Source organism: Topomyia yanbarensis, chromosome 2, assembly GCF_030247195.1.
Source record: "Topomyia yanbarensis strain Yona2022 chromosome 2, ASM3024719v1, whole genome shotgun sequence".
In the NCBI taxonomy this organism is placed as follows: Eukaryota; Metazoa; Arthropoda; class Insecta; order Diptera; family Culicidae; genus Topomyia; species Topomyia yanbarensis.
This window is the reverse complement of record NC_080671.1, coordinates 263,868,436-263,893,022: the sequence shown is the minus strand read 5'-3', so window position 1 is coordinate 263,893,022 and position 24,587 is coordinate 263,868,436. Positions and strand designations below refer to the sequence as shown.

At 45.8% G+C, this 24,587-nt stretch overlaps 1 protein-coding gene across 1 annotated transcript in view; it reads right to left on the bottom strand.

The window, feature by feature from the left end:
- LOC131680308 (calcineurin-binding protein cabin-1-like) overlaps nucleotides 1–24,587 on the bottom strand; it is a 1,393,806-nt gene that overhangs the window by 518,397 nt on the left and 850,822 nt on the right. The window contains exon 7 of the mRNA XM_058961029.1: nucleotides 4,527–4,780. Within this exon, the coding sequence (XP_058817012.1) occupies nucleotides 4,527–4,780 (254 nt within the window). The remainder of the gene's footprint in view (nucleotides 1–4,526; nucleotides 4,781–24,587) is intronic.

Below are 24,587 nucleotides of genomic sequence, written 5' to 3'. Positions count from 1 at the left end.
TGGTTGGCTTAATTATCCTGACTGTCGTTACTATACCCGATCAGAAAACCATACCCAAAATATATCAAAATTATTGCTTGATTTGATATTTATATCATATGATCGTGTAATTTTGAGATATGTCGCTTGGAACAAATTATGAATAAAATTTAAATTATATCATGTTTTGATTTGTCAATAATGATATCATATAATATATCATATTTATATAAACCATATTGTCTTTTCAACATAGTAAGAACAACAAAATAATATCTTTCCAAGACAGTTTACGCAGCTATAATGATGCCATCAGAGATGAATCCTCCCAAGAACTGGCTCCAAATCGCATTACTGGCAGTCTTGTCTTGTCATAGGATGGAATGTAAATACATAAGAGAATGTACGTTTTGTAAAGTTACTCGCTGATTACAGAACACAACAGAGAAAACGTTCCGCTGCAGGCCCACGAAGCAGCAACTAGCTTTAGAGATTTTATAAGACCGGTTTCGGCATACAAGCCAAAAGTGTAGCACTCTGTAAACCCTGAAGAGGAATGGAAGCAAAACGTATATAAATTGCAGGCAAACTATCAAAGAAGAGTGTAAGAGAGAAGAACATGCAAAAGAATAGGAATAAGCATTTTAAATATACTAAGGATGTAAAGCCTCAAAAAAAATGAACAGATTATAAAAGTACGCTGAACTAACTGCGAGATCTAAGTTAGAACAACTTCTAACAAGTAGCTGCGATGATAATAACAATAATAAAATTAGTAACACAGCGAAATTAAATGCAAATTGTACTAATGAGAATTATCTTTCACAAGAAATTATTTGATTCATTAATTAAAAACAGAAGAAAAATATTTGGAATTGGATTTATGTGATACAATTCTGATATTTTCAGATATATTTTCTGCCCTCAATTAAATATAAAATTTCTTAAATATCCGTCTGTGTGATATAATTATTGTATCAAACCAAGACTCGACAAAATACTTCATATCAAAATAAACTGAGATATAATAAGATATAACCGATACATTTTCTTGGTATACAAACATGATATTTTAACAACTATCCAGCTATATTTTATAGCAAACAGAGATATATATTTTTCCATGATATAATATCTTATTTTGATATAATTTTGATGTTAATTTCTGATCAGGTAGCCGCGCGGGGCAACAAGGTGAGTTACACGAAACTGATTGGGGCCTACGTATGGTATATTAGAGACAACATTAACTTGCCTGGCGGAGTTGTTTTGATTGATAAGCGGCGGTTTCAGGTGTTCGTATCGGGTAGCGTCTAATTGATGTAGCGTGGTGCAGCAAGCGTTAAAGTAATGGGTTGTGCAGTAGATGTAGATGACGGAGCGATTACAGATGATGTATCATTCTGTAGGACGTTACAGAATAGGTTTGCGTTGGCGGAACTGGTGGCAGTAGCAGTGACGAGTGGCGGTGGCAGTATTACTGAATTATTGAAGGCAGTAGCAGTAGGGCTGCCGGGCGAGCTGATGCAGTACGTGGTGGCAGTGCAGCAACAGTGATATTGGTGGTGGTCATATTTAGCGCCGACGGTGGGACATTTTGAGCATTAGTGGTGGTCGAGTCGATGACGTTAGGTGTAGCTTCCGTTGTGGTTGGTTCGAAATCAGTTTCGGTTGCATTAGTGGTAACTGTGGCTGCTGGGTTTCAATATGAGCAAGCTGGAGCAGTCGGGACGGCGGCAGTGGATGCCAGTCCATTCGGATGTCGACGGACGGAACAGAGGCATACGGTAAACCGCTAATGGTATTGATGTTAGCGTGATCGTGCTTGATTTGACCATTGGAGTTTGAGGAGACGGGTGGCAGATTCGTGTGACTTCTCGAGTCAGTAGCGAGAGAAGCTATGTTTGTAGTAAGAGGGCTGGGATACTGGAACGTCGACTCTTGGTATTTTATCAGGTAGAAGTAGGTCTGGTAGTACTACTGGTGCGAGGCTGTTTATTGTTGTCATCAATTAACTATTCGTAGAGGTTGCTGATGTTCAATTGCAGATCGTCGAGAAACTCAAGAAATGGGGCACCATCGTTGCTTAATTTATGTACGTTATTGCGATGTTCGGAATTACAGCTTGGTTTCGTGCATTGTTGGGAATACATACGACAGAGAAGTTGCATTGTATCCGACAAACCACCAATCAACTTTAAAGCGCTGTTTGTGTGTTGTAGAATTATATTCAAGGTATCATTAGACGAATTGTTCCGGTTGGATTGTTCTCGGCATTGAAGACACGGCCAACAAATACCAGGAGCATCTCGAATTGAGTTGACGAGAGAGTTATTTAAATTGGCGCATTTGAGCAAAGTTCGCATGAAATTTTGCCAATTCGCGATCCTGTTCCACCAAAACAAGTATCGCATCGCATTTGCTTCTTGCCATGTTTACGGCAAGATGAAGCGATGACATAAGCGTGAGTGACTGTGGGTGCTTGTCGATCGTAGATACGGTTAGTGACGTAGAGTGAACATTAGCTTCTAATGTTTACTAGCAAAAAACTTTTTGCGATTATAGGCATAAATTATGAATCGTGAATAGTGTGGAGTAGATATCAACAATCTTTCACTAAACAGAGTCAAAACTATTGAACAGGCGGTAGTATTTCGCTAGTAATTGACCAAAGTTTGGAGCGCGGCAAAAAACACTTGTAATGATTTGCTATGTACTGAACCAAAAAAATATCTATATGCGTTGGGATACTGTATAAAATGTCATTACATTCGATGACGTGTTTCATGTTGTTCTGGGAAGCGAAAGATTCTGCTTAACTAATGTTTTTGAACATAATCAGTACTGCATGACGTAAATGGTCGAATTGCACCGCGTTAACTTCTGCTACGTTGAGGGATTTCTAGCTTATGAACTGAGCGAGATGAGAAACCGAACTGATCTCTGACTTCTTCTCCAAGCTCGGAGGCAACTTATACGTAGATCGATAATCGTCGTATTGCACCCGGCGACCGTTTCTCGGTTTCCCATTCCTTGGTATGGTCGCATTACACGCCCTTGTTGGTAGTGCCGTGAACTCGTTCGCATTTAGGTTGAAGAGGATGCCCTCAAATTCAAGTTCTTCGACGGACACGTTGACACGTTCTTGTGAAAGATCGCTGTTTTCCATCTTCACTCGTTTATATATCTCCCACATATTCAAACCGTGTCTTGTTATCAATGCTGTACCAGATCGCTTGGTGGTCGCTGTTGGTATATTTTCGCACACTTTTCATTCTATCTTTCCTGTTACTCCAAAGCTACAAAAATTAACATCGATAATGGATTCTCGTTTCTCCCTGCGGTAAGTGGCGATGATACCATTGTTTGTAAGATCTATATTTATCTTTGCTGGAGCCTTCTTGACCACTGAGGGCCAGACAATGTCCTTTTGATTCCAGCGTCCATCTCGACAATTTCGCTTGTTCCTAGTTCTTGCAATATTCCAGAATTTAAGTCTCTTCAGATCCTTGGAATACGGCTTATTCGATTTTCACAAACTTTGACTTAAATGGAAGGTTTGGTAGCGGATTTTCATCTGGTCAAGTTCATACGAATCGCACATATGGCTGCGGAAATACGATATGAACACTACGATCCCATATGAAATATTTAAATGTCAAAAGCCTTTCGGTAAACCTCATGCATATTGAATATTGAACCACATATAAATCGCAAGGAGTCTGATTTGAATTCAGATTGTTTCCTTATCGCAATTATTTTCGAATGCAACAATCGATTCTGTCTCTATCGACTGTTGCGTTTAAAATGGAATCGATTCAGAAGTCTGTATTAGCCTTTCCATTAGATGTTTGTTTGATAATTCACAGGCGAGTCCTTTCTGCCGCGAACTGTAAACGTTCCATTTGATGTTGGATTGGATCAACGATTTCATTCGGACGTCGTATCTACCCAGGATTGGTCAAAATAAAAATAATCATAGGATGCCAATTTCCAAAACTACCATAATAGTTTTCAATTACGAAAAGCAAAACTCTATGAAAGCTATTGTTCTTCTATAAAACGTGACATTTTTTTAATTTTGCCCCCTGATTTTTTTCAGCGATTTTGAAGGGGGGGGGGGGTGACAAAATTTTTAAAAAGGATTTGTAATGGCCTATCGACTTATAATATGAAAAGCGATAATGTTTTGTTGTCATCAATAATTTGCCTTGTGATGATCATCTTAGATAATTAATAATGAAATTTTAATATGAAATTAGTCTTAGTGCAGTGATAACGAATTGCGGTGATTGTCACCATCCGTGGTACCAAATATTTGAAAGTAATAGTCATCTGGTGATAATAACCTTACGTAATAACGTTACGAAAATAAACACCCCTAGCCACTTTGAGTTACGTTTTTCCTTCACCAACTGCGAATCATTATAACCAGCAAAATCTTTTCCAAAATCGTAAATAATTTGCATATTTAAAAACTTAGATGCACAAGTGCGATTAACATTCCAGCAAATATAGTGTACAGAATTTTGGTTAGAAAAAATTACCTTTCCAAACTGTGCAATTCATCACAATCCCTGGAATCATACTGAAACTCAAGATAAAGCAGTGTAATTCTAAATCTGTCAGTTATTTCCGCGTCTAACAGCTGATTCCACGACTGACAACATTCATACTGGACGAACAATTTGTAGAGGCGTGTGTACAAATTACGCAATTCTGGTGGAATAAGTGTATCCCAACAGAACGATATATAGTGCAGGTAGCGATGTATCGACGTATACAAATCAAATTCTGCGTTCTAAAAAGAAAAAAAAATAGTTAAATCGTAAGTTTAAATTATATGTACACACACAAACACACACACACACACACACACACACACTCATCAGCCAACACCGACAGTCTAAGCGGGGATGCGCTGGTAGCTGTTCTATCACGCGCGTGCGACGCCACTATGCCGAGAAAAACACTGCCAAGAAATGGTAGATGCCCGGTATACTGGTGGAGTGCCGAGATTGCAGCTCTACGGTCAGCCTGCCTCAGAGCTAGACGTAGGATGCAAAGAGCTCGCACCGAGGATGCAAAAGAGAACCGCCGTGAAGTGTTTCGAGCTGCGAAATTGGCCCTTAACAAGGCTATTAAAAGCAGCAAGAGAGCGTGTTTCGACAACCTGTGTGAGAGTGCCAACGCGAATCCGTGGGGTGACGCCTACCGGATTGTGATGGCCAAGACCAAAGGGGGCTCCTCACCCCAGAATGGTCTCCGGACCGGTTGGCAACGATTATCGAAGTACTCTTCCCATCTCGAGCCACAAGCCCCTGGCCACCTGCACTACGAGACAGTGCGGGCACGGTCGAAATGGTGGCTCCAGTGACGAATGAAGTGCAGTGGCTAAATCCCTAGCAATGAACAAAGCTCCAGGGCCGGATGGAGTTCCAAACAACGCTCTCAAGGCAGCGATCATAGCGAACCCGAACATGTTCAGGCTAGCTATACAGAGATACCTTGACGAGTGCCGTTTCCCCGATATATGGAAAAGGCAGAAATTGGTGCTGTTGCCGAAGCCCGGGAAGCCGCCAGGCGACCCATCGGCGTACAGACCAATCTATCTGATCGACACGACTGGCAAACTGCTTGAGAGGATCATCCTCAACAGGCTCACCCCGTACGCGGAAGGTACGGACGGTCTGTCAAGCAACCAGTTTGGCTTTCGGAAGGGTAAGTGCACAGTGGACGCTCTCAACTCTGTGATAAATACTGCCGAGATAGCGATCCAACGGAAAAGGCGAGGTATTCGATACTGTGCGTTAGTGACACTCGACGTGAAGAACGCATTCAACAGCGCAAGCTGGGATGCCATCGCGCTCTCGTTACACCGGCTTAGCCTACCGGTGGGTCTGTACCGGATCCTGGAAAGTTACTTCCAGAACCACGTACTGCTATACGAGACCGATGCCGGTCAGAAAAGGGTTCCGATTACCGCCGGAGTCCCGCAGGGCTCGATCCTAGGCCCGGTGCTATGGAACCTCATGTATGACGGGGTTCTGAGACTGAAGTTCCCTGCTGGAGTCAAGATCGTCGGCTTTGCTGACGACGTAACCTTGGAGGTCTACGGGGAGTCAATTCCTGAGGTAGAACTAACCGCAGAACACGCGATCAGCACGGTGGAGGAATGGATGAGCGCGAGAGGCCTGGAGCTCGCTCATCATAAGACGGAGGTAGTTATCGTCAACAACCGCAAGTCCGCACAACATGCAGTTATCCATATGGGAGAAGTCGCGATCAATTCACAGCGAAGTCTGAAGTCTCTCGGAGTCATTATAGACGACAAGCTGACCTTCGGCAGCCATGTCGACTATACATGCAAGAGAGCGTCGACTGCTGTTGCGGATCTATCGAGAATGATGTCCAACAACTCAAAGGTGTGCGCCAGTAGACGTAGGTTACTGGCAGGCGTTGCCGTATCTATCTTCAAGTACGGCGGCCCGTTATGGTCAAGAGCACTGAGGGTAACCAGTTACCTACAGAAACTGGAGAGCACCTACCGCGTGATGTGCCTCAGAGTGATATCTGCCTACCGCACGGTATCACACGATGCATCCTGCGTGATAGCGAGCATGATGCCAGTCGGGCTGGTCATTCGGGAAGATGAGGAGTGCTTTGAGCTACGTGGAAATAGGGGAGCCCACGAGCGCACCAGGGTGACCTCGGTCGCCAGATGGCAGCGTGAGTGGGACAACTCCTCGAAAGGTAGGTGGACCCACCGGCTGATACCTAGCATATCGAGCTGGGTGGGAAGACCCCATGGGGAAGTTCACTTCCACCTGACACAATTTCTGTCAGGCCATGGCTGTTTCCGACAGTACCTCCACAGGTTCGGGCACGCGGAGGTCGCAGTCTGCCCGGACTGCCCAGGTGTAGATGAAACTGCCTGACGTCTGTGGCTGGGACACAACCCCTGATACCCTTATTCAGCGGATGTGTCAATCGGTGGAGAAGTGGAACGCAGTCTCGGCTGCTACCATCCAGATTGCCAGTAGGCTACAGGTAATCTGGCGAACCGAGCAACAGACGACGGGCACGGCTAACTAGTGATTGGTTAGCTGGAGCAAAAAAAAGGCCAAGCGCAAAAAAAGGGAGTGAATGGTCTGTTCATGCCGAGGCAGGTTTGGCGCAGCGAATGGCAACCGCGTAAGGGGTAAACCCAGCCACCCCGAAGCAAGACAGAAGAGTGAGTGTATAGGCGTATAAGTGGACTGCCTCATGCCAAGACGGGAAGGTCGTAGCGTAGTATGTTGGGACTTAGCTATCGATACCTCATAGCGTGGCAGAGGAGTGAAAAGGTGAGCATCCAAGTCAGTCTCACACGGCATGTTAAGGGTGAGCACAAAAGTCAGCCTCACATTGTATGGTAGAGGCTAGCATAAAAGTCAGCCTAGCAAGGAATGAAAAAGGTGAGCATACAAGTCAGCCTCGCATGGTATGTCAGAAGTGGGGCCTAAGAAAAATGTCCCACATGGGATGCCAGGGGGAGTGACAAAGGTACAATAGAGTGGCACGATTGAGAGTGAATCAGGTGATAGGGTGAGCACCCAAGTCAGCCTCACATGGTATGGGTGGGGCGAGCACAAAAGTAAGCCTAGCAAGGAACGAGTAAGGTGAGCACACAAGTCAGCCTCGCATGGAACGTAAAAGGTGAGCACAAAAGTCAGCCTCATGTGGGAGTGTTTGAGAGTGAATCAAAGTGCGATTGAGAGAGCACCCAAGTAAGCCTCATACAAGATGTATGAACGCGTGAGTGGGAGTGAATGAGTACATTTAGTACAGCCATCCCCCCAGAAGTAATACCGAGAGGTAGTTCCTGGGAGGAATGATGGCGGAACCCAATGGAGTTTAGTCGGTATTAATGGCTGGTCACCATTCGAGTCCGACACGCCCCCAGTGCACCCCGTGTGGTAGATTGGACCCTACCAATAGCACGTGTACTGGGCTAGGACGTAAAGGTCGTCTCCATTGTAAAAAAAACACACACACACACTCATCACTCCGCGAGTTTCCAAGCAGTTAGAGCAATGCTTCAGACGCTTTGACCTCGGACACCTGGCGAGGAACTGCAAGGGTCTGGACAGGTCTGCACTGTGTAGAAAATGTGTTCCTCCCGATAACGGTAACTGGTGGATAGTGCAGGGATAGCTGCAATACAAGTAATGGGCGGTTTCCCTGTCCAAGAGGTGGTTGATAACACACACGAAGGCTTCGTGATCGCTAGGATCAACTGCGCATTATTCTGCAGTTGCTATGCTCCCCCGAGATGGACAATGGGTGCCAGGGCCGCTTTTAAACGCGAGATAGTGCTAAGCAAGTCCATCTGCTACAAGGAGCTGTGCAGAGAAGTAGACGCCAACCCCTAAGGCAATGCTTACCGTGTCGTTATGGTCAGGATGAAAGGTCCAATGACGCCAGTCGAAATGTGCGCCGTGGAGGGTCTTTTCCCGAAGCACTACCCAACCACATGGCCGCCGACACTGTACGTTTATGCAGATGGTGGAAATGCTGGTGACAATAGAGTTTCCAACGATGAGCTCCTTATTGTGGCAAAAGGGTTGAAAGCGATGAAAGCTCCCGGAACGGATGGTATCCCCAACGTGGCACTGGAGACCAGGGTTACCAAAAATACAGAATAGTCTGTGTTTATACAGATTTTTTGGCTATTTTCAGATCAAGAATCTGTATGTACAGATTTACAGATTTTTGCCTGTATCTACAGATATACAGATTTTTGATAAATTATGTTACAAAAACTTTTTTTAGAAATATTTTTTTCAGTTTCCGCAATACTTCCTCTCTGTCTCTTTCAGCTTAGCCCTCGATATTAAAATATATCTTCACTTTTCAGAATGGTCGCTCACTCTGAAATCTAAAGGTTTGAATACTCTCAGGTTAGCACTCAGCAAACGCCTGGCTGAAGTCTACTTCCAGAAACGTTAATTGTAAAGTTCTGTGACTTTGTTAATTCTCAATTTTTTGTTTCAAAATTCGACTGCTACATTGGTCAACTTAATGTATATAACATTATATATAAACAAGTGTCATTTATTTTTTTATTTTTTATTTTATTTTCATATCTTCGGTATACACCGTACAGACGATGTTTAAAACTATGTATTTCTTATGAGTAACTTATATCTATGCTTGGAAATCTTACGTGTATGTCAACAGTCCTTCGAGAGCTCCAGTTGGTATCATATTCAACAGACAAACAGTGGACAAATTTAATAATACACTACAACATAATGTAAACATTAACGAAAATAAAATTCATTCAGAACAACTCAGCACAATAAAAAAAACATCTCACTTGTTGCCTAGAATTATAAGCGAGTTGATTCCCAATAGGCAGGTTTCCATGTTGTAAACTGATGAACTCTCGGTGTTTCACTCCCGGAGGCCAAGTAGAATTTTTCATTGCTACCGATTTCCATTTCTCGCTTACGACGACTTTGAATGATGCAAAGTCAAGAGTTTCGCAGTTCTTCCATTTAGGTACTAACTTTTTAACTTCCACCTCATCGACCTCAGTAAGACTTAGCGACTCAGATACCATACAGCTAACATCACTTTCAGTTGCACACCCATCAATGCTCGTAAGGCATAGAGCGAACTTATTTCCTTCCTGCAGCGAGTCGGTCAGATCTGGAACAACAGATCGGTGAAGATTGCTTACTTTCGATTCCATTGCTTTCCGCGTAGTCAACATTGGCGTAGAATTAAGTTCTGCATGGGAATGTGGCTGTTCATTCAGCGCAAGTGCGTTGTATATATTAACTCCGCCAGCGAATGACGGATCTCAATAGTAGCATGTCTGTAATATCATATGTACATGGAACTATTGTGAACCAGAGCTACAGGTCCAAAGCCCTGGTAAAGGAGGATGGTTGTGATGATCTGGGCCGAGATCACCACGTAAAGCAAGGTAGGGCATAACCCCAATTCCAAGGCGTGAAGCGACCCGTGCCGAGGGATGAGTGATCGAGGGGGTGAAAAAGATGCTCGATCGTTAACGGAGCCTGTGGAGTACCTGGGCAACCCCCACAGTAAGCGTCCCTTACCACGCTAATGCGGAGCTCTGGCGTGGCGGACATTTATTTCTCGCGCGACTCGTGGGATTTTACATGGAGTTATCAAAAAATAAAAACAAACAAACGGAGGTGCCAAACCCCTTCGCTAGAGGTGGTTTGGCGAGGTCTCCCCCCCGTGGGGAGAGTAGTGGAGCGATGAGTGCTGCATCCGAAAGCACCAGTGACCCCTCAGCAGCGGTAGGCAATAGCCCTACCAATGCACCGGAGGGGCCACTATCTGCGATGCGCAAAGTAGCGAAGCAACTCGATTCAATAATCGAGTTCACTAGCGCAAAGCAGAATATAGCCAAGGAGTTGAAGTTGAGCCTCCTGGAGCTCCGGAAAGCTGTTCGTGTCGCAAGACAGGAACAGCAGGCCTATGCTAAGAGGGTGGAATGTCGGGAGAGGCCCGACAGAGAAACCCAGACAGTGGCCTCCAATAGGGAGGAAAGAGAGAAGGTCGATAGAGGTTCACAGACAGTGGCCTTTACCTTCTACGAAGCAGCCACGTCGATCGGAGCGGCGACCGAGTTCCCATCGAAGGGAAAAGGCAAGGGCAATCGCAAGACGGCATCGAACGCGAAGCGCCCTAGGAAGTCGCCAGGCGAGGGTGCCAAAACCGACACCACTCGGCGTGCAACCGTTAAGGTCAAACGCCGTTTGGGCGAGGTAAGCGAGGGCGAGATTGACCTCGCTGTGGAGAGCGATGGTACCAGCAACCCGGCACGACCGGGGCAGGGGGCTCAAACCCCTGGACGCTGGTCACCAACAAAAAGCCGGCACCGACACCGGAGGTACCGCGGCCTGCGAAGAAGGCCAAGGACAGAGGCGAAGCCTTGTGGTTAAAAACCGACAAGGACAAATACGCCGATGTCCTAAAATCGATGAAGGCGGCCGAAAGCCTCTCGGCCCTTGGGCAGGATGTGCGTAGCGTAAGACGCACTAACACGGGAGAGATGCTTCTGGTGCTGAAGCGAGGCGCACAATCTAGTGCAGTATACAAGGCCTTGGCCCAAGAGGTCCTTGGTGAAGGCGCCCAAATCAGGTCGCTAGGTGCGGAAACGCCTCTCCAGTGCAAGCACTTGGACGAGTTCACGACCGCAGAAGATGTCGTCGCAGCCGTTAAGGAGCACTGCGACGTCACAATCGAGCGGACCTCTGTGCGATTGAGAGATGGACCCTCTGGCACCCAAGTAGCCCACCTCAGGCTACTGAAGGCGGATGACAAAAAGGTAACCGAGAAAGGAAAGCTGAAGAGCGGCTGGTCGGTATGCCCTATTAGTATACCCCAGCCGCCTTCAGTGGATAGGTGCTATCGGTGCCTTGAGTCCGGCCACAAAGCATACGAGTGCAAAGGCATAGATAGGAGCAAACTATGTCGTCGCTGCGGCGAGGAGGGACATAAAGAGCGGCGGTGCACTCAGGCACACAAATGCCTTATCTGCACCGCTAAGAAGCAAGCCCATAAACACCTTCGTGTCCCTTCGGTGAGTTAAATAAGAAGAAGCCGTGAACGTTACACAGCTAAATCTTAACCATTGTGCAGCAGCCCAACAGCTGCTGTGGCAGTCGGTCTCGGTATACTGGTGGAGTGCCGAGATTGCAGCTCTACGGTCAGCCTGTTTCAGAGCTAGACGTAGGATGCAAAGAGCTCGCACCGAGGATGCAAGAGAGAACCGCCGTGAAGTGTTTCGAGCTGCGAAATTGGCCCTTAACAAGGCTATTAAAAGCAGCAAGAGAGCGTGTTTCGACAACCTGTGTGAGAGTGCCAACGCGAATCCGTGGGGTGACGCCTACCGGATTGTGATGGCCAAGACCAAAGGGGGCTCCTCACCCCCAGATCGGTTTCCGGACCGGTTGGCAACGATTATCGAAGTACTCTTCCCATCTCGAGCCACAAGCCCCTGGCCACCTGCACTACGAGACAGTGCGGACACGGTCGAAATGGTGGCTCCAGTGACAAATGAAGAACTACTCGCAGTGGCTAAATCCCTAGCAATGAACAAAGCTCCAGGGCCGGATGGAGTTCCAAACAACGCTCTCAAGGCAGCGATCATAGCGAACCCGAACATGTTCAGGCTAGCTATGCAGAGATGCCTTGACGAGTGCCGTTTCCCCGATAGATGGAAAAGGCAGAAATTGGTGCTGTTGCCGAAGCTCGGGAAGCCGCCAGGCGACCCATCGGCGTACAGACCAATCTGTCTGATCGACACGACTGGCAAACTGCTTGAGAGGATCATCCTCAGCAGGCTCACCCCGTACGCGGAAGGTACGGACGGTCTGTCAAGCAACCAGTTTGGCTTTCGGAAGGGTAAGTCCACAGTGGACGCTCTCAACTCAGTGATAAATACTGCTGAGATAGCGATCCAACGAAAAAGGCGAGGTATTCGATACTGTGCGTTAGTGACACTTGACGTGAAGAACGCATTCAACAGCGCAAGCTGGGATGCCATCGCGCTCTCGTTACACCGGCTTAGCCTACCGGTGGGTCTGTACCGGATCCTGGAAAGTTACTTCCAAAACCGTGTACTGCTATACGAGACCGATGCCGGTCAGAAAAGGGTTCCGATTACCGCCGGAGTCCCGCAGGGCTCGATCCTAGGCCCGGTGCTATGGAACCTCATGTATGACGGGGTTCTGAGACTGAAGTTCCCTCCTGGGGTCAAGATCGTCGGCTTTGCCGACGACGTAACCTTGGAGGTCTATGGGGAGTCAATTCCTGAGGTAGAACTAACAGCAGAACACGCGATTAGCACGGTGGAGCAATGGATGAGCGCGAGAGGCCTGGAGTTCGCTCATCATAAGACTGAGGTAGTTATCGTCAACAACCGCAAGTCGGCACAACATGCAGTTATCCGTGTGGGAGAAGTCGCGATCACTTCACAGCGAAGTCTGAAGTCTCTCGGAGTCATTATAGACAACAAGCTGACCTTCGGCAGCCATGTCGACTATACGTGCAAGAGAGCGTCGACTGCTGTTGCGGCTCTATCGAGAATGATGTCCAACAGCTCAAAGGTGTGCGCCAGTAGACGTAGGTTACTGGCAGGCGTTGCCGTATCTATCCTCAGGTACGGCGGCCCGTCATGGTCAAGAGCACTGAGGGTAACCAGTTACCTACAGAAACTGGAGAGCACCTACCGCGTGATGTGCCTCAGAGTGATATCTGCCTACCGCACGGTATCACACGATGCATCCTGCGTAATAGCGAGCATGATGCCAGTCGGGCTGGTCATTCGGGAAGATGAGGAGTGCTTTGAGCTACGTGGAAATAGGGGAGCCCGTGAGCGCACCAGGGTGACCTCGGTCGCCAGGTGGCAGCGTGAGTGGGACAACTCCTCGAAAGGTAGGTGGACCCACCGGCTGATACCTAGCATATCGAGCTGGGTGGGAAGACCCCATGGGGAAGTTCACTTCCACCTGACACAATTCCTGTCAGGCCATGGCTGTTTCCGTCAGTACCTCCACAGGTTCGGGCACGCGGAGGTCCCAGTCTGCCCGGACTGCCCAGGTGTAGATGAAACTGCCGAACACATACTGTTCGTATGTCATCGGTTCGACGTCGAAAGAAGAGCAATGCTTGACGTCTGTGGCTGGGACACAACCCCTGATACCCTTATTCAGCGGATGTGCCAATCGGTGGAGAAGTGGAACGCAGTCTCGGCTGCTACCATCCAGATTGCCAGTAGGCTACAGGTAATCTGGCGAACCGAGCAACAGACGACGGGCACGGCTAACTAGTGATTGGTTAGCTGGAGCAAAAAAAAGGCCAAGCGCAAAAAAAGGGAGTGAATGGTCTGTTCATGCCGAGGCAGGTTTGGCGCAGCGAATGGCAACCGCGTAAGGGGTAAACCCAGCCACCCCGAAGCAAGACAGAAGAGTGAGTGTATAGGCGTATAAGTGGACTACCTCATGCCAAGACGGGAGGGTCGTAGCGTAGTATGTTGGAACTTAGCTATCGATACCTCATGGCGTGGCAGAGGAGTGAAAGGGTGAGCATCCAAGTCAGTCTCACACGGCATGTTAAGGGTGAGCATAAAAGTCAGCCTCACAGGTTGGTAGAGGCTAGCACAAAAGTCAGCCTAGCAAGGAATGAAAAAGGTGAGCACACAAGTCAGCCTCGCATGGTATGTCAGAAGTGGGCCTAAGAAAAATGTACCACATGGGATGCCAGGGGGAGTGACAAAGGTACAATAGAGTGGCACGATTGAGAGTGAATCAGGTGATAGGGTGAGCACCCAAGTCAGCCTCACATGGTATGGGTGGGGCGAGCACAAAAGTAAGCCTAGCAAGGAACGAGTAAGGTGAGCACACAAGTCAGCCTCGCATGGAACGTAAAAGGTGAGCACAAAAGTCAGCCTCATGTGGGAGTGTTTGAGAGTGAATCAAAGTGCGATTGAGAGAGCACCCAAGTAAGCTTCATACAGGATGTATGAACGCGTGAGTGAGAGTGAATGAGTACATTTAGTACAGCCATCCCCCCAGAAGTAATACCGAGAGGTAGTTCCTGGGAGGAATGATGGCGGAGCCCAATGGAGTTTAGTCGGTATTAATGGCTGGTCACCATTCGAGTCCGACACGCCCCCAGTGCACCCCGTGTGGTAGATTGGACCCTACCAATAGCACGTGTACTGGGCTAGGACATAAAGGTCTTCTCCATTGTAAAAAAAAAAGCGCTAATAGAAGCGCTTGCGAAACTCGATACTGTGCTAGCTAATGATGGCTCCGCTAGTACATTCCGTAGAAACGGAGTGGAGGCGTGGATTGACCTAACATTTGCCAGCCCGAGTCTGGCTCCAGGCATGGAATAGAGGGTAGACGAAGGCTACACCCATAGCGATCATTTAGCAATCCGCTTTAAGATCAACTATGGTGTGCAGCATCCGAGGGCGGGAGATCCCTGTCAGGTACGCGGGTGGAAGTCCAATCACTTCGACAGCGAAGCTTTCACCGCGGCCCTGGGACTGGAGGCCAACACCGACAGTCTAAGCGGGGATGCGCTGGTAGCTATTCTATCACGCGCGTGCGACGCCACTATGCCGAGAAAAACACTGCCAAGAAACGGTAGATGCCCGGTATACTGGTGGAGTGCCGAGATTGCAGCTCTACGGTCAGCCTGTCTCAGAGCTAGACGTAGGATGCAAAGAGATCGCACCGAGGATGCAAGAGAGAACCGCCGTGAAGTGTTTCGAGCTGCGAAATTGGCCCTTAACAAGGCTATTAAGAGCAGCAAGAGAGCGTGTTTCGACAACCTGTGTGAGAGTGCCAACGCGAATCCGTGGGGTGACGCCTACCCGATTGTGATGGCCAAGACCAAAGGGGGCTCTTCACCCCCAGAACGGTCTCCGGACCGGTTGGCAACGATTATCGAAGTACTCTTCCCGTCTCGAGGCACAAGCCCCTGGCCACCTGCACTACGAGACAGTGCGGACACGGTCGAAATGGTGGCTCCAGTGACGAATGAAGAACTACTCGCAGTGGCTAAATCCCTAGCAATGAACAAAGCTCCAGGGCCGGATGGAGTTCCAAACAACGCTCTCAAGGCAGCGATCATAGCGAACCCGAACATGTTCAGGCTAGCTATGCAGAGATGCCTTGACGAGTGCCGTTTCCCCGATAGATGGAAAAGGCAGAAACTGGTGCTGTTGCCGAAGCCCGGGAAGCCGCCAGGCGACCCATCGGCGTACAGACCAATCTGTCTGATAGACACGACTGGCAAACTACTTGAGAGGATCATCCTCAACAGACTCACCCCGTACGCGGAAGGTACGGACGGTCTGTCAAGTAACCAGTTTGGCTTTCGGAAGGGTAAGTCCACAGTGGACGCTCTCAACTCAGTGATAAATACTGCTGAGATAGCGATCCAACGAAAAAGGCGAGGTATTCGATACTGTGCGTTAGTGACACTTGACGTGAAGAACGCATTCAACAGCGCAAGCTGGGATGCCATCGCGCTCTCGTTACACCGGCTTAGCCTACCGGTGGGTCTGTACCGGATCCTGGAAAGTTACTTCCAAAACCGCGTACTGCTATACGAGACCGATGCTGGTCAGAAAAGGGTTCCGATTACCGCCGGAGTCCCGCAGGGCTCGATCCTAGGCCCGGTGCTATGGAACCTCATGTATGACGGGGTTCTGAGACTGAAGTTCCCTCCTGGGGTCAAGATCGTCGGCTTTGCCGACGACGTAACCTTGGAGGTCTATGGGGAGTCAATTCCTGAGGTAGAACTAACCGCAGAACACGCGATTAGCACGGTGGAGGAATGGATGAGCGCGAGAGGCCTGGAGCTCGCTCATCATAAGACGGAGGTAGTTATCGTCAACAACCGCAAGTCGGCACAACATGCAGTTATCCATGTGGGAGAAGTCGCGATCACTTCACAGCGAAGTCTGAAGACTCTCGGAGACATTATAGACGACAAGCTGACCTTCGGCAGCCATGTCGACTATACGTGCAAGAGAGCGTCGACTGCTGTTGCGGCTCTATCGAGAATGATGTCCAACAGCTCAAAGGTGTGCGCCAGTAGACGTAGGTTACTGGCAGGCGTTGCCGTATCTATCCTCAGGTACGGCGGCCCGTCACGGTCAAGAGCACTGAGGGTAACCAGTTACCTACAGAAACTGGAGAGCACCTACCGCGTGATGTGCCTCAGAGTGATATCTGCCTACCGCACGGTATCACACGATGCATCCTGCGTGATAGCGAGCATGATGCCAGTCGGGCTGGTCATTCGGGAAGATGAGGAGTGCTTTGAGCTACGTGGAAATAGGGGAGCCCGCGAGCGCACCAGGGTGACCTCGGTCGCCAGATGGCAGCGTGAGTGGGACAACTCCTCGAAAGGTAGGTGGACCCACCGGCTGATACCTAGCATATCGAGCTGGGTGGGAAGACCCCATGGGGAAGTTCACTTCCACCTGACACAATTCCTGTCAGGCCATGGCTGTTTCCGTCAGTACCTCCACAGGTTCGGGCACGCGGAGGTGCCAGTCTGCCCGGACTGCCCAGGTGTAGATGAAACTGCCGAACACATACTGTTCGTATGTCATCGGTTCGACGTCGAAAGAAGAGCAATGCTTGACGTCTGTGGCTGGGACACAACCCCTGATACCCTTATTCAGCGGATGTGTCAATCGGTGGAGAAGTGGAACGCAGTCTCGGCTGCTACCATCCAGATTGCCAGTAGGCTACAGGTAATCTGGCGAACCGAGCAACAGACGACGGGCACGGCTAACTAGTGATTGGTTAGCTGGAGCAAAAAAAGGCCAAGCGCAAAAAAGGGAGTGAATGGTCTGTTCATGCCGAGGCAGGTTTGGCGCAGCGAATGGCAACCGCATAAGGGGTAAACCCAGCCACCCCGAAGCAAGACAGAAGAGTGAGTGTATAGGCGTATAAGTGGACTGCCTCATGCCAAGACGGGAGGGTCGTAGAGTAGTATGTTGGGACTTAGCTATCGATGCCTCATGGCGTGGCAGAGGAGTGAAAGAGTGAGCATCCAAGTCAGTCTCACACGGCATGTTAAGGGTGAGCATAAAAGTCAGCCTCACAGGTTGGTAGAGGCTAGCACAAAAGTCAGCCTAGCAAGGAATGAAAAAGGTGAGCACACAAGTCAGCCTCGCATGGTATGTCAGAAGTGGGGCCTAAGAAAAATGTCCCACATGGGATGCCAGGGGGAGTGACAAAGGTACAATAGAGTGGCACGATTGAGAGTGAATCAGGTGATAGGGTGAGCACCCAAGTCAGCCTCACATAGTATGGGTAGGGCGAGCACAAAAGTAAGCCTAGCAAGGAACGAGTAAGGTGAGCACATAAGTCAGCCTCGCATGGAACGTAAAAGGTGAGCACAAAAGTCAGCCTCATGTGGGAGTGTTTGAGAGTGAATCAAAGTGCGATTGAGAGAGCACCCAAGTAAGCCTCATACAGGATGTATGAACGCGTGAGTGAGAGTGAATGAGTACATTTAGTACAGCCATCCCCCCAGAAGTAATACCGAGAGGTAGTTCCTGGGAGGAATGATGGCGGAGCCCAATGGAGTTTAGTCGGTATTAATGGCTGGTCATCATTCGAGTCCGACACGCCCCCAGTGCACCCCGTGTGGTAGATTGGACCCTACCAATAGCACGTGTACTGGGCTAGGACATAAAGGTCTTCTCCATCGTAAAAAAAAGTGCGTTGTATATTAGCGTAATTTTATCGTTCATGCATTTTATTTGCTCCTCCATCTGCTTTGATGAACCGTAGGGCTCATAAACATACCGCGTCTTGTGGGAAAAACACAGACATTCGTCACAAAGCCATATTAAATTTTTGTTGAAGCCGTAAATATTCATCTCACCAAGTCCAACACACTTTGCGTGAAAACCTTGCTTACATCGGCCCTCGCACACCGCGTACAGCTCACCACCAACAATAGGTAAAGAACACTTGTGGCAGCTCATCGCAATACGTATTCGTTGGTATACAACAACACAAAGCCGGACAGTAATGAGTGATAGATGCAGTCTATTTTCAGTTCACTTTTTGAATTATAATTGCGGCCATTTTCGCTAGGATCATTCCAAGCTAACTAGTGCCTCGTATGATCTGGATGTCAGCAACGAAATATTTCGCGGGTTCAGCGCAGATTTGTTCGGTTTGCCCTTCGTCGATTGCCTTGGAGCAACCCTCACCAGCTGCCAAGTTATGAAAGCCGGGGTTTGCTTATTGGACTCGATACATTGTAAGTGCGACGGGATCTATTCCGTGCTATGACGACTTCGGATATTTTGCAAGATCGAATTGACTGCCCCGAGCTTCTCAGTGCGATAAACATGAACGTTCGCCCTCGCGCCCTTCGCAATAATTTATTCCTCCGATTACCTCTTCGCCGGACTAACTATGGAGTAAACGATGCAATCATTGGTTTGCAGCGGACCTTCAACAGAGTGTCATCCGAGTTCGATCTTCACATTCCACGTAGCAGATTACAATTTGACTTTTTAAATAGATTAAGAAATTATCATTAGGACCACACTGTGTCTGTTGATAATTATTAATTATAAATAAAAATAAATTGTTCTTGAAAAATGTTTTAGTCTTGAAAAAGACTGATTGAGTAGGAAAAGTAGGTAGTCTTGAGAAAGACTAATTGTCGAAAAAATATATAGGTAGTCTTGAGAAAGACTGATCGAGTGAAAATATAGGTAGCCTTGAGAAAGACTGTTGCTGTTGAAAAACTCTAGGTAAACCAGGAGCTATCAAGATTTGTGACCGTGTTACAGTAAAATGTGTAATTTAAATGTAAAAAGGGAGGAATAAGAGATTAGTGTGTACTGCAAGAGGTGGGCATTTGACAGCCCGCTTGAAAACAAAAGATCGCTGCACAATTTGCTTGAAAACAAATCCCCGGAAGAACGGGTGCCAAAATAAAAATGGATAGTCTGATAAAAGGAGGTTGACCGAGTACGGTCGGTGGCGGTCGGCGACTCCCGCCGAAAAAAGTTTAGTCGGAGAAAATAGTTGAACGAGTGCGGTCGGTGCTGTGCTTCCCGCTGGGAAAAGAGGAGGAAAAAGCCCACGAGGGCAAGGACGGTGGAACCGTGGTCGGTAGGTGCGTTTCCGTCGCCAATATCATCGTTGTGAACACCAAGTGGAAACTAGACGCGAGTTTCCGCGGATCCTGCTGTCGCGCTATTTTTTCAGTCAAGCTCATATTCCTGATTAATGAGTGCGTGGCTTCGTAATTTTGAGAAGGATTAGTGGAAGCGGTAAAACAGTAATCCGTGCGTTCTATGATATTGTTGCCAATAGTCTTTTGGAGTCCTGGATGGCAAAATCAGCTTTAACAATTGAGTCAGCTCAAAGCTTGGGAACCCCAGTAAAATATATTCCGCTAACAGACATCGATTTGCTCAACCGGATCCTTGAATTGGTCGATGGATTGGACGGAAGTGGTAGGTCGTCCGAATCGCGCCAGCAATTTCGGGGAAGAAACTGCCAAGAAGTGTGCTGCCGCAAATTTCGTTGAAAGGAGGAAGTGGAAGAATAGTACCTTAGGCGACGGGAGGAACCGACGACAAAGGAGCTGATCGGTTACACGGTCCAGCAGGAAGCTCATGACGACGGCTCAGGCGACCCGGACAATTGATGACGTCAGCATTATCGGGTAAGCGTGCACATCTTTGACATTAACACCTCCCCTTATTAGCCCTTGCTATTTAATATTTGTTTTGGGATTACTAGACATTCTCTGTCTGTTTTGGGTGAAGCCAATTTTTCGTCACAACCGGTTCGAACGAAGGTTCAAGCCGGTATGACACGACAACATTGATATTAGTTCGCGTAGTGCTTCCGATTTTCGATAACAGAGGTTTACTCAACGGTCTGATTTGCCCCACCTTACCCTACTCATAAAACAGTTTATTTTTAGTAAAAAGTATATATAACTTTCTAACGAGAGATGCTAGAGGTTCGGTACATTGAGACAAAATGCTCTCCTTCAAAATATCTGAAAGTATTTCTAACGTGATCTTAATGAAAAATTAAAACTGCAAAAGTGATATAAAGAAAACCATTTTTAAGAAACACCATATTTTTTGCTAAATTTCTTGTAAAATGGAAAGTACACGACATAGAGTTCCAGTGTCTTCGACAAAGTTTTCTAAAATTTTATTTACTACGAAGTTCTATCTCGAACCATTAAAAAATTAATTATTTTATGATTTAAAAAAATTAAAACCGCCCACATCCAAACGCTAGCTTTTATTATTCAAAATATATAAGTACTTATAAAATCAAAAATAGATTTTTTGTAATCAACTTTATGAACTTTTAGAAAATAACGTATTCGTTAATTTTTGCTCAATTATAACTCTAGTAATGACCTTAGTTATACTTTAAAGGGAAATTATTATTTGTGTGCCCCAATGAGTGATATTGTTGTTGCCGAAAAAGTGCTCATAACTCTTCAGCAAGTGGTTAGATATGTGGTGACATGAAACAAGTGAATACTATTTCACCTTTAAATCAATACCGCAAAAGTTAGGGTAACCAACCTAATTTGGACCCCTACATATTTTGGACCCTGTTAATGTATTTGCCTCCTACACATCCAAGTTTCTCTGCATTTGTTTGGTTTGATGCAGCAATTACATTCCTTGGGTTGTCTATTAAGTTTCAATATCATTAGTTCATCTCTAATTGTTTAAAATTACACAGAATCCACAGTTTTCAAAAATATCACCGAAAATGTTTCATGTTTCAACGATAGCCAAGAGGAACCAGTAGAAATGATACATTTTCAAATTGGATTTAAATGCACAATTATAATATTTTTTATCGATTTAATTAGTTTGTCTGATTTGGTATTATGCATGTTACGTGTTTGAAAAGGTTTCTTTGTAATGTTTCTTCTAAAAAATCTTAAATAAATGGTGTTCACAATATGTCTTAAAAATTGATATCAACTTATTTTGGACACCGCTCGATTTTCTTTCTTGACAGCTATTTGTTTATCGAGTTAAAATAATCAAAAAGTGAAACATTTCGCAACGATAGGTCGCTTGCTCTTTTTGGTCAAATTATTCAAAAATGTTCAAGCCAATGGATGTCGAAAAGTAAACGATTGAGGAACATTTCATTGAAGACCAAAATATGACCAAAGAGGAGAATTCTGGAATCCATGTTGAAGAACATTTGTAGTTCGAATTTGTTGAATTCGACGAGCTATATGTTGACAAGTCTAAGACACATATAACAGCTAAATAAGTATAATATGAATATGCTTGCTGAATTCCTAGAATCGCCTGAAACAACATCACGATTCATGCGACGAAGTCCTGCTGTTTTAACATTTCGCCGAACAGTTGAATACCACAAGGCGAAAACTGAAGAAAAACCTGTTTTAATCCACCTAGCGGTGCAATTGTGCCTTTCTCATTTCTCTAAACTATGGCACGGAGGCTGTTTATGTTCAACATAATTGTGGAAATGTCCATTACATTCATAGTACACTTTGCACTTATACACAATGGCTTGCCAGCCACTAACTTGATGAGCTACGTGTCGACGGTGAAACATTTGAAACAAAAAATATCATACTTCATTGGCCTAATCAGCATTAGATCAATGTTATCTGCTTGCTAACTCATTTTGTCATGCGGGGGTGGGTGTGTGAGGAGGGCGAAAGTCCCATGAACGAACGACTCCCCAGCTTAAAATGGTATGCTTTGTGATATAGGGGTGGTTTAAAGACGATGGGGTTGAATGGGAGGGGTATGAGGGCTGGATGGGGTGGTGGTCTGAGAGGTGAGTTAAGGAGATTTTTAAGGGAGGGGAGTGAACAATAGAGAGGGGGTGTAACCCCTCTCCGTAAACCATCAACTACGCCCCTGTTAAAATCCAGAAACCTTATGCGAGTCAAAAAAAAAATTGGCCGGGATTAGGTTGACGTTTTTCAGAGTGATTGCATAACCTTTCTATATGGTCGGTGTTAAGTCAGACCGGACCAAGTTGCAAAACATCAAAAAATGAGTTAATGATAGCACTGGATAAAGAATTTCTTCATCTACATTCCACCTTTACCAGATTTGAAATATGAAACAAGAAACAAGAATTATGGTAAAAATTATTTTCCAATTATAATGTAATTGGATGCTGCGATTCAAACTTTAAACGCGTTTTTCTCGAAATCAATGCACTGTCACTTAGTCCGGTCTGACCTAACCAAAATCCAAAAAAGTGAATCGTCGTCAAATTTTTTTTCGAGTTTGTATGCATTTAGCATCAAAAATAAAAATTCTATTTTTAATTTTTCCTATAGTTTATATGAGAAATTTCTGTGTGGCCGCACTCTTAAACCCATAATTCCGGAACCAGAATTCCGATCGATCCAAAATTCAATAGCAGCCGATGGGAATGTTACTCCTTTCATTTGAGACTAAGTTTGGGCAAAACGGTCCAGCCATCTCTGAGAAAAATGAGTGACATTATTTGACACATACGCACATACATACACACACACATACACATACGCATACAAACACATACACACACACATACAGACTTTTTCCAATCTCAACGCACTGAGTCGAATGGGATATGACACTCGGCCCTCCGGGCCGGGATTAGGTTGGCCTTTTTCAGAGTGATTGCATAACCTTTCTATATGAGAAAAGCAAAAATGTGCCAAAATCCAAAAAAGTGAATCGTCGTCAAATTTTTTTTCGAGTTTGCATCAAAGCTCGACGTTTTATGCACCTTGAAGACATTTAGCATCAAAAATAAAAATTCTATTTTTAATTTTTCCTATAGTTTATATGAGAAATTTCTGTGTGGCCGCACTCTTAAACCCGTAATTCCGGAACCAGAATTCCGATCGATCCAAAATTCAATAGCAGCCGATGGGAAGGTTGTACCTTTCATTTGAGACTAAGTTTGGGCAAATCGGTCCAGCCATCTCTGAGCAAAATGAGTGACATTATTTGACACATACGCACATACATACACACACACAGACTTTTTCTGATCTCGACGAACTGAGTCGAATGGGATAGGACACTCGGCTCTCCGGGCCGGGATTAGGTTGACGTTTTTCAGAGTGATTGCATAACCTTTCTATATGATAAAGGCAAAAAGAAAGTAAAGGAAGAGAAACAAAGAAAAACTGAGCTTAGAAAGAATAACAAGAAACCACCTCGTAAACAAAAGAATTAAAATTAATATTTAGTACAAGAAGATTCCTGACGAACTTTGAACCTTGATTTATCATCCACTTGAGGATGTTACTCCATAATACTGCTGCAGATGACGGGGCCATACACTAATTACGTAAGGCATATGGGGGGAGGGGGAGTTTCAAAATATCTTACTAATTCTTATCTGAGGGGGAGGGAGGGTCTGTCCTTTCTTAAGTTATATCATAAAACAAGTTTAAAAAAATAAATCCATAAGGAAAATACTCTTTTTAATAAGAAAAGGGAACTATTTTCATTTGTACCATATAATTCTTGTATATCAAACAATATGAGTAATTTTTTGGCTCTTGGTTGTACATTGTTCTGTTTGGGAACTGTAGTCACAATATGCCTTACAAGTTATAAAGTGTTGATACCCTTCGTGTTGTTAGACCGACTTTGTTCTTTTCAAACGTTCGATTCAAACCCGCAAGGTATCTGGAAAATGTTCTAACATGCGATTGTCAAAGATCTTGAATGTCGAATATTTCCAGAGTGTGAACTGTATTTTAATTCAAGAAAATTCGAAGATGGTTAACTCGGAGCTATGCGTACGATATGCGTCACAGCTGGAACTCAGAACAAATTCATGCCAGAAGAGGTTATAAACTCTTTTAAATTCTACATCACAAAAAATAGATTCAAAGGAAGTGGAATATAGCAAAGCAAATCATGTGGACCAAATTGGAGTTACTGAATATCTGACAACAGTTATTCTTTCTACTGGGCGAGATTGACATGCAATTAAAATTCTGCTGATTGATGATTACAGTAAAATTTT